Consider the following 14,791-nt stretch of genomic DNA (forward strand, 5'->3'; position numbering starts at 1 on the left):
GAACCACAGATAACCTGGCACAATCTTTTCTTTTCTCCGTGTAGTAATTCACCATGTTTATCTTTCAGGATGGCAAAGTGGTATTGGGAGGGCCGGGCAGCTACTTCTGGCAAGGTATGTAGCAACCAAGTGAAAATCGGGAAACCCAAGCCTCAAAATGTCCTTTCAAGTCAATTGTCAACACCACATTTTTCTCTTTGGTGTTACTGTAGGTCAGGTGATCTCTGCAGCTACGGAGGACATCATCAAAGCGTACTACCCAGGCTATTTTATGCAGTCTGTGGAGGGCCAGATCCAGACCAAACAGGTCAAGGCTGAACATGATGACAGCTACCAAGGTAAGAGAGCAGCTCACTTATGATAAACACGTACCTTCATTTGTTGGCCGTACAAGCTGAAGATGATCCCTGTGCTCCTGTGCTTCTACAGGCTACTCCGTTGCTGCTGGGGAGTTCAGTGGTGATCAGGTAGAAGGTAAGTCCATAAAATAGTTTATGTATCCACATGACCCTATTTAGGTGAAATGTACATAAAGTAAAAAAAGGGCAGTTACATAGCAATGCAAATATTACAAGTGAAGTGGACATAAACTGAAGTCAGCAACAATATTTTACATTATTATTGAACTGGAAATGTCATCAATACTGGAATTCTCTTATCCTCCTGCTGCGTTTGACCTGTGTATTCTCCCTCCTAAATCTTTACTTCATCTCTCTGTGCACCCATTAGATTTTGTGGCTGGTGTCCCGAAAGGACTCATGCTTTATGGTTCGGTAAGAAAGCTTAATCATCACTCCTATTTTGGCTTTCAATTTGGTTTGTTTTAGAATGGGAGATCTGGGCTTTAGACTTGGGTCTGATACAGGAAAATAAAAGAAAAAAAAAACATTCGTAGCGATATCGCCACAGTGGGAATTGTTTTTGCAGCGAATTCCATACCAGAGACTGTGCTTATATTAGAACCTATAAAAAAAAAAAAAGACGCTCACCATATGTTGCTGCTGTGTTGCAGGTGTCTATTCTGAATGGTACAGATCTGAAGACCATGATTAACTACACTGGCGAGCAGGTGAGTTGGAGAACTGATCTTCACCCTCTGGAGAAAGCTCTTTCATGCTCCACCTCCCCTGTGTTTTCACTGCTCAGCTCCTCGTGAGAGCTCTTAATTTGTTGAGTCAGTGTAAGCAAAAAATAATTTCCTTTGCGCCGTTTTCCTTAATAGATTTTGGTCTTTTTCGTGGTTTTGCTGTAAAGCTCGGTTATTGGGGGAAAAGTGCAGTGGCAATTTCTGCAAATGGCTCTGGGAGCAGAAAAGCATCGGGCTTGTTTAAACAGCGATGATTGACTCAGCTGAATAAATAAAATCACAAGTCAATTTGTTTACGCTCTGGCAATTCACGCTGCTTTCTACAACGGCCGTGCTTTTTACAGTGAGGTTCATGACAGACAATTCAGAAAATGAGACAGCTGGAATAGACGCAGCGCCCATCTGGGCCTAACCTGTAAAACTCATCAAGCCTTCATGTTTCCTTCCACTTCCTTTTACTCTAAGTAATGCAGAAAGCAAGTCTGAAGATTGCAGTAGCATGACTGTTTTGTATAATCCTATTCTTCTTCACTCCTACGAAGTTAATGCCTTTTGACAATGAGATTTTCACTGGCCAAAGTCATGGAAACACTTTTGTTTACAGATGGGATCATATTTTGGCTACGCAGTGGCGACAACTGACATCAACAGTGATGGGTGAGTGTTCCCTCTTGGTCTTCCTCTGTGTCTGTCCGTCTTTCTTCCTAAACAATTAGCTGACAGAATCTAGATTGAATGCCACCAACAACTCATTACAGCTGGATCTTTGGGCGTCAATGTGTCTGAGCTTAAATGAGTTTCTGTGTGTGATCTTCTCTTGTCTGCAGGATGGCTGACCTGCTGGTGGGAGCTCCCATGTTCATGGTCCGTGGCTCTGATGGGCGCCTGGAAGAGATGGGCCGGGTCTATGTTTACCTACAGCGTGGCCCCCTGCACCTGGAGCTCCGCCTACCTCACCTCACAGGCACCGAGGCATTTGGGAGGTTCGGCAGCACCATTGCACCACTGGGAGATCTGAACCAGGATGGTTTCAATGGTAAGAATGGGGATTGTAGTAGGGGGACTGAAATAAATTTAGTTAGCATCATGCTTCTTGCTTCTACTTCTTATCATAAATGGCAATGAGTTATTTTCCCATTTCATCCTTTTGAAGATGCCGATGGCTGACTAGCCTACCTAGACAAACTGAAACTGACAAGGAGGAGAAAGGAAGTGGTCAGCATTATAATAAGAGCTATTTCCTATGTTAACCCACTTGCCTACTGTGGCTTCAGGTTAACTTGATTTTGCCAGATAAAATTGTTATTATTTTTCCACACTCTGCCAAAGATATCTCACCAAACGTCTTAACATTTAATACATAAGGTAAATATATTTAATATATTAAAAAATTTAAGAATTTCCTGACCTTTTGCTCTTTGGCAGACGTGGCTGTCAGCTGTCCATTTGGGGGGGAGGACCGACAGGGACTGGTCTACATCTATAATGGGTACTCAGAAGGACTCAGGGAGAAGCCGTCTCAGGTGATCACTGGCCAGTGGGCGGCTGGGACTATTCCTGCCAGCTTTGGATTTGCCCTCAGAGGTGCTAAGGACCTGGATTTGAACGGATACCCAGGTGAGTGTGGCTAGAAGTATGGAATGACCAGCATCAAGTATTTACATTTTTTTTTGTTCATTTTCTAATTCTCTTCTTTTGTTTCCTCAGATCTTATTGTTGGTGCCTTTGGTGTGAATAAAGCAGTTCTCTACAGGTATGTTGTTTTGAACATATACTCATTAAGTCTATTTGTTTAAAGGAATAGTTTGACATTTTGGGAAATATGTTTATTTCCTTTCTTTGCTTTCCAGACAGTTAGCTTAGTTTCGAATAAAGACTGGAAAGGGGGGGGGGGGTGTCTAGCCTGGCTCTGTCCAGAGACAAAATATTGACCTGCCAGCACTTATATAGTATATATACTTTACTATTACAATTTACATATTACATCTTATAATCTTATCTGTATAAAAACAGAGATGTAGTGATGATAAAAATACAGCTGGATAATTTTACCTTTGGACAGAGCTAGTTGACTATTTCCCTCTCTTTCCAGTCTTTATGCTAAGCTAAGCTAACCTTTAACACCAGAAAGTTATGTGAGTGGTATCAATCTTCTCGTTTAACTCTCAGGAAGTGAATTATCATGTTTCCTAAAATGTCAAACTATTCCTATATGGCACTTTATGGCAAGAAAAGCAGAAATTTACTCTTTGACGACTGAGGCTTCAATCCACATCCTTTTCGTTACCCACAGATCTCGCCCGATAGTTAACACCAGTGCCTCTCTTACAATTTACCCCACCATGATAAACCCTGAAGAGAAGAACTGCATGGTCACCAGTGGAAACACCAGCATTCCCGTTTCCTGGTGAGTGTTCAGCTTGTCCAGTAACACACCACTCTGTTTCCTTTGACACTGCTTCAGTGCTGCTCTGTTGGTATTTGTTTGACCCAACTGTAAAAAGATGGGCTTCCCCATTTCTCCCATACATAAACATTTTTATCTTGGCAGGAAGTTCTGATAAAGAATGACCTTTCCGTCAGCAGTCACGGTATTAATTTGCACCGAGCACTGCTCTTATCTGACCTATTTTCAGAACGTCTTTTCATATCACACTGTTTCTGTTGAGGAGCAGAGAAATAACATGCTGAATAGCAGCATTGTTAGCCACTTTTCTTCCTCCAAATGTGCACAGTGTTCGGTTCCAGAAAAGTGGAGAGGAAACAGACGACGGTTGCTCGCTGCTCAACATGGTTGACACTGTGCTCATGTGTCTGCCCCCCCCCCCCCCCCCCCCCTTTCCAGGTCCTGATCCATAAAGGAAACTCTTGTATACACATGTGTCTTGATTACGCTACGTTGCCTGGTGATGAGGACTTTTTTGGTGGGGGTGAAAGGAGAGCAGAGGGGATAATGGGGAGGGAGTGTGGGAGGGGAGGGGCTGGAAGGGTTTTTGCAGTTGCTTTGAATGAGATATTGTTTGGTGGTGGAACACAGCTGGGAAACATCAGGACACGTAGACTCGTGAGCGTGCGCACACAGCCGTGCAGAAACAGGCAGACACAGGAGAATATACACGAAGTTATTACTACTATTCGAAAGGACTCCTTGTATCCTCTGTCTCTTTCTGTCTCATTTTTCACTTCTCTTCCCTTTCCTGTGTTTTTTTTCTTTCAACACACTCCTGCTTTTGCTTTCTCACTACTTCTTCCAGTTTTTGCTCAGTGTGGGTTTACTTGTAAAAGGACTCAGGTTTTTTGGGGGTGGCAGACTTTTGGACAGTCTTGTGCGGCTGATGTCATGGGAGAGATCTACAGGCTTATATAGACAGCCATTGACTGGTCAGCGCTGAAACCCGAGTCGTTGCCCAATTTCACCCTTCTTAACTCTGCTATTTCTTTGTGTGTGTGTGTGTGTGTGTGTGTGTGTGTGTGTGTGTGTGTGTGTGGGGTGGGTTGGGGGTGGAAATGGGAGAGGCACCGATTTATCAGCCCGGCTGGCAAAAGCAGTCAGATGCCAGTATGTCTCCGAGCAATTGGCATTTTTTTCATAGTATTCATTGTATTCCCATTACGCCCCATGCCTTGTAATGTGAACCATGTAAGGAGCTGACACGAGAAAAGTGGAGCATGAGAGAAAGTGAGAGAACAAGTGAGGGCAAGTGAGGTGTCTTGTGTTCGTACAGTATATTTATACTGACTCTCTGCCATAAATGAATATGCTTCCCTCATCATGTCCTCGTCCCCTCTGTCCAAAACAGTGTCAACCTGAGTTTCTGCATATCTGCTGATGGCAAGCACCTTCCAGGCATCCTAGGTGAGCCAATTTTCCACATTTGTACTTTACTACAAGTGAGGAAACTATCAAATAGCAACCACTGGTAATGTTTTAAATCCATAACAGTCTGTAGGTTAAAGTGTTTTGGCAGGTGATGAAGTGCTTTGGATTTTCTTATGACAAAAAGGGGAGTACACGATGCCAAATATCCTCTGTGATCCATCTTTAATGATCAAACCTCCTCTGTGCTCAATCCCTTTCCCTATCAACCCTGAGTTATTATCTCTAATTACTTCTTCCTTGATATAGAAACGTCCCCTGTGCCATTATGTTTAAGTTACATTGACTACATTGTGTGTGTGCTTCATAGTATTTATGGAGGTGTTTTTTTTAAAGCTGTCATTACACGAGTCGCGAACATTCATCACGCCATGAATGCTCATTTGTGTGTGCGTTATGTGTTCCAGATTTCCAGGTGGAGTTGCAGCTTGATAGTCACAAGCACAAGCAGAAAGGTGCAGTGAAGAGGGCTCTGTTCTTGGATTCCCAGCAGCCCTTGTTGCAGCGGAGTGTGCGGGTTCGCCATGGCGAGCGCGTGTGCAACCACACAAAGATCTACCTAAGGGTATGCCCCCTCTCTCACTAATAATGTCATTATACATCCTGTGACCGAGCCATTTTAACAGCCGTAGTAAAATAAACCGGCTGAAAACGTGAAGAAAAGCAGGTACTGCATCAGTCGCTATAGTTTATTTTCAGATTTTATGCAGTCCTGGGACATTTTTGCACAACAGATTCTCACTTTTTTTGAGCAAATTGCATCTCATGAAAATGCTGGTATGTGTGTGTTCGACTGCAGGATGAGAAGGACTTCAGGGATAAACTCTCCTCCATTTATGTGGCCTTGAACTTCAGCCTGGATCCAAAAGCTGCAGCCGACTCCCGCGGCCTGCGACCCATCCTCAACTATCAGACCACCAACGTAATTGAGCAGAAGGTACGTTGATGTGTGATACATCTCCTATCCATCACGGTTTAACTAACCCTGGAGTTAACTACAGAACTTCTTGCATCAATACACAGCGGAGCAGTGTTCCCTAATAATGTACATGCGGTTCTTTGATTGCTTAGACTCATGCTCTCTGAGCTGATGATAAGAATATCCTCCACATTGAGTAATCATTCATATCACTGGCCAGCTACTCACCGGCTCTCTCCTATTCCTGATGAAAGAGCGAGTCTGTTTTTTCGAATGTAAATTCTAAACTACTCTGCTGGGACGAGGTCCAGAGTGTCTGGAAAGCGGTTTTCAAAATGAAAATGTGAGGCATATGTACAGTGGAGTGTTTCCCTATTGCCAGCAGGAATAGCTCTCAGCCTGCTTGGCTGTGTAACAGTAACATAGGTGAGTTGTTCCAGAGCTGCAGACACACACACACACACACACACACACCATGGTTGGTAGATATTTCAGGGTGGGGCACAGCCGGGCTATTTGCCCATCTGCCCATCGAAATCTTACGGCATTTAGCCAGTTTTCCTTTGGCAGTGAGTGGAGCTGGCTCAACATGTGGGCATCATTTCAGCTGTGGCACAGCGTGCACCATATGTGAGTTCAGCAACAGCCACCGGCTAAGAGCGTTTAGGGAGGGGCAGTTTTTATCTCCCTCCCTTTCTCCATTTGTTTCTATCTTTTTTCCTGTTGGATCAGGACTGAACCCTGTCATTGATGTCCTGCCTCCATATCAAAGCTGCTGGGCCTCCAACAGATGTGGTCTTTTGCTGAACCAAGACCTTGAGATGAGCCTGAGCTAAAATATCAACCTTAAACCTGAAAAAGCCCCTTTTTGCCAAAAACCCAAAGAGGGCAAACTTGATCTGGTGTGTGTATGTGTGTGTGTGTTTATATGTGTGTAAAATAGGAGTGGGAGTAGTGTCAGGCTGCCAACATATTTCATTAATCTTGCTTTAGACTGTGTGAACGTAACAGTGCATAAACATTGAAGGCTGTCTGCTACACCACAGCCTTGGCCTTGATCAGACACATGATGCCCTATTGATTTGCACATATGCTTTGAGAATATGTGGCCGGCCATGTAACATTTCATTGACTCTGCCAAGTTCTTACTCTCTTCAAGCTGCAGTGAGAATGAGAGATGGTTGATGTGCTCGACGCAGTCTCACCCTCTCTCAACTTTAACTTATTCCACATGTTTCTATGAAGAGTTATGGCACTATGATGGTCTGTTAATTACCATCATTCCCAGATCCTGTACCCGGAGATACATTTGTGCAAAACCAGAAAGGATCCCGGTTGTTGTCACCTTTTCTTTCTTTCTTTCTTTCTTTTTTTTTTTTTTTACAACTTGGAAATGGCTGAAACTGGGCATCAATGCACCCATTGTTCTTAAAATAATAACATCTGACCAAATGAGTGTGACATTGATTAATGGGGAAACTCATTTTGCCAAGTTAGCCTTTTGATTTCCCTGCATGATGCTTGCTCTCATTATGTCACATGTTTATGTCAATGTTGTTGTTCAACTTCTGCGACGGGCCTACGAATGTCGTTCTCCTGCCCTGCGCACACGTACAGGCCAGGGTGCACATGTGGCCAACTTAGCATGGTGGTTACCATGGTGTCCATAATTAGAACCCCTGGATGGTGTAATGACAAGCGGGGGAGCTCGGCTCTCTCTAATCACCTCCTCCGTTTCTATTCATTACGCTCACCGTCATGAGCATCATCACACTGTCACAGTCGCAGCGGGATGCAATTTAGCAATCCGCAGGGCTTTCCCTGCTGCGGCTCCGCCACACGTTCAGCGGTCGTCCACTTATCCAGTAGTGTTTCTGTTCCTTTCTTGTCTTTCCCTACACTGCAAATCCCTGAACCCTCCCCTCTGCTTTTCAGGTCAACAGAGATATCCTGTGTCTCAGAAAGTTCCTCTAGGATGCAGGCTTTCCCCTTTTCCATATGATCATATACTGCTGCGGTTGGCTGGGTGGCGTAGCATGTGGTGAAAGCGCGGTTGGCCACAAAGCGCTGTGATGTGGGGCGCTGGTGAGAGCTGGCAGCCCTTTTTGCTCAGCTCCACAGGAGTATGTCCTCTAGGTCTGGGTTGGACCCCGTTCATCATTTCCTCCTCTTACGTCGCATACATAAAGTGTGTTTGTGTGCGCCGGGACAGCTGGTTCGGGGGGGTGTGTGTGTGTCTGCGCCTGTCATGACCTCACTCATTGTCCCTCTAAGCCATAGTATTGTGTGTGTGTGTGTATGTGTTGTTAACCGTCTGATGTGCGGTGATGATGTCTTGTAAATAAGGGGGACTGCAGCCCAGGTGTGTGTGTTGGGTGGTTGTCGGGAGGCAGGGGGTGGAATGTATTAGTCATACCACATGTCGCATCTTGCTACACACATCCTGTTGTCTCCTTTAAACGGATATCTGATTCAGCCTGTGTGCCTAATTCTCTTCACATGTACAAGAAGTGTGTTTTTAGTCTGAACTTACTGTGTGCTCATCATTAAAACCTTAATCACCTCCTATGTGCATCTTTCAGGCTCAGATTCTGCTCGACTGCGGAGAGGACAATATCTGTGTTCCTGATTTGAAGCTGGCAGTCCACGGGTGAGTCTGTTCATTTCCTTATGCGTGTCTGAAAACCCCAGAGCATATGAATTTCAGGAAACATATTCAAATGCGATGGATAATACATGGTGAACTGTGAACAGGGTAGCAGACAGTGAACTCTTCACCTCTTCTATTCAAATGGGACCTTGGATTTGAGTGCTGAAGCATAAATACAGCTGTTTTTGTTGTTCCGCTGCTTTGTTTCGTTTAGCATACCAGAGAGCGGCTGCTAATAGCCACACAGTGTTGCAGTGTTGTAGGTGTATACCGCCCTTCTGAAAACAGGAAAGCAGCTCTGCTCCACAGGTGCTACGACAAAACAGTTATGGGGAAAAAGACAGGAGAGATGAAAGGGATCTGTTGTGTGCCAGAGTCCCGGGCCTCGCCTGCCTCTGAAGCCATCAGGAGCACCATGCCTGCCACACTTTGATTCAAGAAATCTGTTAGCATTTTTCTCAGAAATAACAACCTCCCTGATACTCCCTTCTCTGCTCTGTCATTTTGATTTCACATTCCTATATTTATCTACCATCTGCCTCCATTTTTTTTGTTGTTTTTTTTTCAATGTATGGCTGATCCATCACATATGGAATAACCTGCTGGGAGTGCAGGGTTAGCGCTAAGCTCCATCCAAGTGCAACTGCAGAAATTGACCTGCAGAATGTGAGATTAGCGCAATTAAAATAATAGCTTGACATTTTTTTGTCTGCTCTGTAGCAAATTATTGAAGCCTAATAGCAGTTAGAGGGTCTGACGGGATGGGCATGATTTAGTGGAATTTCAGGAAAAAAAAAAGGTCTCCATCATTCCTGCAATGTTGTTTCTTCTCTTCCATTGCCAAAGCACATAACCTGTTAGACCAAGGGTCCCTCCGGGAAGCTTTAAGGTTTTGCGGTGTTTCTAATTTTGAGCCTTTGTTTGGTTTAAAAAGTGCGATGCCAGTTAGAATCAGACCACGGTCGACTGTCAGGCCGACAGGAGGATCAGCTTCAGAAATCTTCCCTCTCTTCACTCCTCCTGCTTTGCTTTATGAGAGGGGGCTGTAATTAAAAGCGTCTGTGTGGCCCTCCATATGGAATTTCTCATTGTTCTTAGCTGTGGGGAGACAGAGGTGGAGGGAGCAAGGAAAGAGGAGGTGTTTTACAGTCCTATGCTCTGTTGTACAGCACGTATGACTTTATTACCACATCGGAAAAGTTTTCATTTAATGGGAGGAAGGGGGGGGGTTCAGTGAGATGAATCTATTAGATTCCCTCCGCTCTGAAGAAAAATAGATATGCCAAGCACAAAGGCTGAAAATGTACTAGATTCATTAAAGCAACAACAATTTATTGCCCACTCTTCTGCCAGCAAACAGGAACAATGAATGTCATTGTTTACTCAGAATACAAAACCCTAACATAACACAACTTTATTCCTACTCATTTGTCTAAACAGTCGTGACACCATTTAACCTGTCAACTGACCCTATTAGTAATCGGTTGTTTCTTTGGTCGGGTCCTCAGGGACAGGAAGGAGGTCTACCTGGGTGATGACAACTCGCTGACCTTGACTTTTAACGCCAAGAATGAGGGAGAGGGAGGGGCGTACGAAGCGGAGCTGTATGTGGTGCTGCCCCCTGAAGCTGACTACAGCGGTATTGCCCGCAATAATGAGGTGAGTACAACTGCAAACACAGTGAAAACTTACAACTTCCAGGAACATATATGTATCTTGGGACTCTTTACTGGGATTTGACTGATTTGTCCTCTTGGTTCCCAGAGCCTGACGCAGCTGACCTGCAGCTATGAGACAGAGAACCAGACTCGATACCTCAGCTGTGATTTGGGCAACCCGATGAAGTCTGGAACCAGTGTAAGAACACTACTGTCTTTTGGTTGTTTTTAAGGGTTATAGTTTACGGCACTGCGTCTCAAGTGTATTTTAATAGTGGTAAGCAGGTGACACCATGTCATGGTTTCCTGGTCTTTGTTGGAAAAAAAGTTGTATGCCATCCTCTGGTTGGCTGTGAACAGCAAAGGAAATGTCAGTATGTGTCAGGAAATGTTGTGATAGGAAGTACAGAGTCCATCTGTGCCCTAAGCTCCCTGCTGGGCAGAGTTCCCCTTTTGAATGACAGAGTCATAAGCTGGCATGTTTTTAATGGGTCTGTGAAGGATGACTGTCAACTACGTGTTAGTGCTCAGTCCACAGAGAAATGCACACAGCCTGTTTTCAGAAACTGAGCCTTCAAACGAGCCGTCAGGACTTCAGTAACTTTGTGATGTCACAGCAAAGCAGTCACTCCCAGCCATTCCCCAAGCCCAGCCCACCTGGACCCACCATCCAACCTTGCAGGATTTGGTTTCACTAAGTGTTTAGCCAATCAGAAGAGAGGCTCAGAGGCTCTCTTCTGATTGGCTCACCGACCTGATGTTGCTAGAGCTCCAGAGAGAAGCCTGAGAGAGGAGATTTAAAACTATATTGATATGGTTTTTGATGCTTTAAATCGCAAATATATTTTCTCATGGATATCAACACTTCAAATACACCACAGGAAAAGTGTAAAATATGGGACCTTTAAAAACAGATTGTTGTCATGTGTTATCTCTGAAGCTCTTTGATTGTATTATAGATAAAACGGTAGAAGTAGAGAGACTTAATATGGCAGTGATTTACTGGAAAGTGAAGGAGAAAACAAAATATTATTGTGCACTTCTGGAACGCACACACATACAGTATACTCTCTCATTCACCGTGTAATAAAAATTACTGTGCAAAATCCCTCAGATAACAGTATCTGTACTGAATGTGCATGCAAACTCTGTGGGAAACAATTGGATCTGAAATTATAATAACAACACAGCAAGTAGAGCATACAAACCTCATGTAGACATCCAGTAGTTTTTGTTAATGCAAAGTCTGTTACCTGCTTCTGTTATTTGTTAAGTTGCAATGGAAAATATTATTGATTGAGATCTAATTTTCTACATAATGATGATGATGATTAATATGTCTGATCTTCGTCTTTGCAGCTGTGGGCAGGACTGCGCTTCACGGTGCCACGGCTGAAGGACACACACAAAACTGTTCAGTTTGACCTGCAGATCCGCAGGTACGACAAACATTTATGTGAACACACCAATGAGAAACGAAGGGTTAATAGAACTTGACTGGATTCTGATTCAACAGCACTGGCGTCCTCAGCTCTTGAATGATGTGATCTAATCAGAATCTTTTTCTCTTCCTGTCTCTGTTTCCACAGTAAAAATGAGAATAACTCCCACAGTGAGGTTGTGCCCTACAAGCTGGAGGTAGTCGTTCAGGCTGATGTCATTCTGCAGGGGTGAGCCGAGTATTAGGATTTCCTCATTCGAACTTTAGTAACTTCATTAAGTCTCCAGTGACTCCATACACATGTTCTCACACCGCCACTTCTCTTTTTAAGTGTGTCCCGACCAGATAAGGTCTTCTTCCCGCCGGCCAACTGGAAGGTGACCAAAAACTATGGGGTGGAGCAGGACGTTGGGCCTGCAGTGGAACATATCTATGAGGTAATCAGCCATAGCTGTGCAGACTCATTGGGGCTGAGCAGATTGGGTTGGAAAGCACATCTACTGTTCATGAAGCAAGTCAACTTCCCAGGGCAGCAATGAGGGAAAATCAAGAGAAAATGTACTCCAGATTACACAGTGTGATTTATTCTCATGCTGTGCAGATCCACTTTAACTTGGGTGACGTTAAGCAGAGCTCTACTCTAGGCAACTTATTTGTAGATTAAAGAAATATGTCAGATATAAAAGTTTCAGCGTGAGAGAAAAATCAGATGCAACCTCGCAGCTGTACTGCAGCTACAGCTCCTGAAGTTTTCTAATACTTCAGATACTGAACTTTCCTATTTTCATTTTCCAGCTGGTGAACAACGGACCCAGTCAGATCAGCCACACCCTCCTCGAGCTGCGCTGCCCCCTCAGTGTCCAGGGTCACTCTCTCCTTTACCCCCTGGAGTTCTCCACAGAAGGCCTCATCAACTGCACCGCCGACAAAAACATGAACCACCTACGCCTAAAAGTGAGTGACATGTAGATGTGAGCAGATGCACACCTCTCAGGGTTCAAATGAGGCAAAGATCAGACAGTGACGGTCTCCCACCGATTCCCAGTCAGATATGTGATTAACGGTTGGATCCTCCCCGCTTGCCGGGCCCACACCCACCTCCTCCTCCCAGCTTCACAGCCCCACCCAGGACACTTACCCCACCACTGCTTTGAAGTTCCAGCTCTTCCCTATCCTCAGCACCCCCCCCCCCCAGCAACATACGTATTCATCTTCAATATCCAGCGATGCGCCCCTTATACCGAGATGTAGCTTTGGGATTTCGTGGTCAAAACATCAAATGCAGTTGTTTGTGTTTACATTTTAAGCTTGACAGATGTTGAGCAGGGCTGTGAGTGGTCATCTGTCTTAGCTCTGATTTAATGTTTTTTTTTTTTTTTTCCCTGGTGAATTGCTAAGTGCGGCGTATTTCCACGGGAATACATGACGCGAACTGCTCACATGCTTCTGATTAATGACAAAAAGCCTCAGGGTCATGCTAACATTAGCTCTTATATTGACAGAAAGGGTGGTGTGCTCTTCTGCCTGGTGGGGTCAGCAGTATCTGTGTTGCCCTAATGGGAAATGTGTGCATGTGTTTGTACTCTCTCTCTCCTCCTTTAGCTCCAGCACACGTCCACAGAACCACCTATCCTGGCGCTGAAGGCCCATGACCACCGTGTGGAGAGGAGGGACGCCCACAGGAATCAGCTCACTCATTTGACTAACCTGGTAAGATGACTCACACTCGCATGAATGAACATTGTCCGGCCAAAAGGTGAAGTCTAATGTAATAGGTGACTTCAAACCTGGTGAATGAGGAGCTTGAGTTTACAGTTTAAGGTAAATGCTGTTACAGAAGATCAAGACTCTGCGTTAAGAGGCAGGAAGATGAAACAATATGTTTTACTGCGTTGCCTCAAGCGTGCAAATGTGGACCTATTTTGGTGACACCGGCCCCACTCTTACATGAGGCCCCTGGGATTAGGTAATTAGCTTATGATGTCGTTAAAAGGGAGGGGTGAAAGGGCACAGGCCTTGTCCCTTTGTGATTAACATTAAAGAGCCTTTAGTAGTGGTTGATGGGTGGAGACGCTGAGAAGATGTTGGACATGCGAGGCTTTTTTTTTTTTTTTTTTTGTCAGTGATGCACTTCCCTCTAATTTTCGGCTCTGGGTGTTGTGAGGCCCCCCGAGCCCCCCGAGCCCCCCGCACACTGGGCCTATTGATAAACCCACCTGCAGGTAGCTGCTCCCTCTGCCTCCGTCTGTGGATACCTGCCTCCACCAAAGAGGTCTTTGTCTGTGCGCCCTGTTGCTCCTATCCACGCTCGTTTATCAAGTATGTCCAACGACACGTTCGCATGAAGGACCCTATTCTCCTGTTTTGCCCGTGTCTGCACTTTTGTTTTTCACGCTCAGTAGGAGAAGACGTCCCTGGTCACAGTGTCTCTTTATTAAAGTGTGTTAGTGTTTAGCAATGCTTGGGTGAAGCTGTCGGCCTAGGTCAAAGTATGAGAATTAAAAATGACCTGCTCAGTCTTTGAAGAGCCAATCTATGCCTAGAGAACAAAAGACTGGTTGTAATTGCACTGATAATAGAAAGTATTTTATAATCATTTGGATACTTTTTAAAATTCCTGTTTTATTTCTCTCATTGTGTTTCCAAACTGAGAGAATCTGAAAATGTCATTTATTAACAACTTATTAATGTGCGACTGAAGCTTTGTTGTTTTATTAGTGAAACCCTCAAGTATTTATTCATGGAATAGCAATATTTATGACTGCACTATTACCAAATACAAAGGACAAACAAAAAAAGTTCAAATGTTCATGTTATTTGATTATGACTGATGCCACAACTTACACAAAGGATGTCAGAAAGTGGTACCATATATTTTTAATCGTAATTATAATTTACATTACTAATATGTATACCATGTATATTGATGATTATTTTGTTCGATCAAGACTCAGAACTGAAACAGATTAAATTTACAAAGACACAAAACAGGATTATCCTCAGGCTAGGAGCAGCAACTTTCTTAGAATGTTTTTCAGAGAGATTTTCCATCAGCTGACAAATTGATAAATAAACTAATCATTTCATTTTTTATTTTGTCTTTTTTTATTTTTTTTTGTTTTACGAAGTGTTAACCTGTGCAGGCCCTGGGGGTGCAGC

At 44.1% G+C, this 14,791-nt stretch overlaps 1 protein-coding gene across 1 annotated transcript in view; it reads left to right on the plus strand.

The window, feature by feature from the left end:
• The window catches only part of itga5 (integrin, alpha 5 (fibronectin receptor, alpha polypeptide)), a 33,184-nt gene that overhangs the window by 15,156 nt on the left and 3,237 nt on the right, over positions 1-14,791 (plus strand). Inside the window, exons 6-26 of the mRNA XM_056386076.1 lie at positions 69-114; positions 213-338; positions 430-474; positions 730-773; positions 1,013-1,069; positions 1,692-1,744; positions 1,915-2,123; positions 2,513-2,704; positions 2,795-2,840; positions 3,381-3,494; positions 4,888-4,943; positions 5,372-5,529; positions 5,764-5,901; positions 8,466-8,533; positions 10,042-10,192; positions 10,298-10,390; positions 11,551-11,630; positions 11,781-11,861; positions 11,964-12,069; positions 12,428-12,586; positions 13,235-13,342. Coding sequence (XP_056242051.1) covers positions 69-114; positions 213-338; positions 430-474; positions 730-773; positions 1,013-1,069; positions 1,692-1,744; positions 1,915-2,123; positions 2,513-2,704; positions 2,795-2,840; positions 3,381-3,494; positions 4,888-4,943; positions 5,372-5,529; positions 5,764-5,901; positions 8,466-8,533; positions 10,042-10,192; positions 10,298-10,390; positions 11,551-11,630; positions 11,781-11,861; positions 11,964-12,069; positions 12,428-12,586; positions 13,235-13,342 — 2,130 coding nt within the window. The remainder of the gene's footprint in view (positions 1-68; positions 115-212; positions 339-429; positions 475-729; positions 774-1,012; positions 1,070-1,691; positions 1,745-1,914; positions 2,124-2,512; positions 2,705-2,794; positions 2,841-3,380; positions 3,495-4,887; positions 4,944-5,371; positions 5,530-5,763; positions 5,902-8,465; positions 8,534-10,041; positions 10,193-10,297; positions 10,391-11,550; positions 11,631-11,780; positions 11,862-11,963; positions 12,070-12,427; positions 12,587-13,234; positions 13,343-14,791) is intronic.

The sequence above is a fragment of the Seriola aureovittata genome, chromosome 9 (assembly GCF_021018895.1).
Source record: "Seriola aureovittata isolate HTS-2021-v1 ecotype China chromosome 9, ASM2101889v1, whole genome shotgun sequence".
In the NCBI taxonomy this organism is placed as follows: Eukaryota; Metazoa; Chordata; class Actinopteri; order Carangiformes; family Carangidae; genus Seriola; species Seriola aureovittata.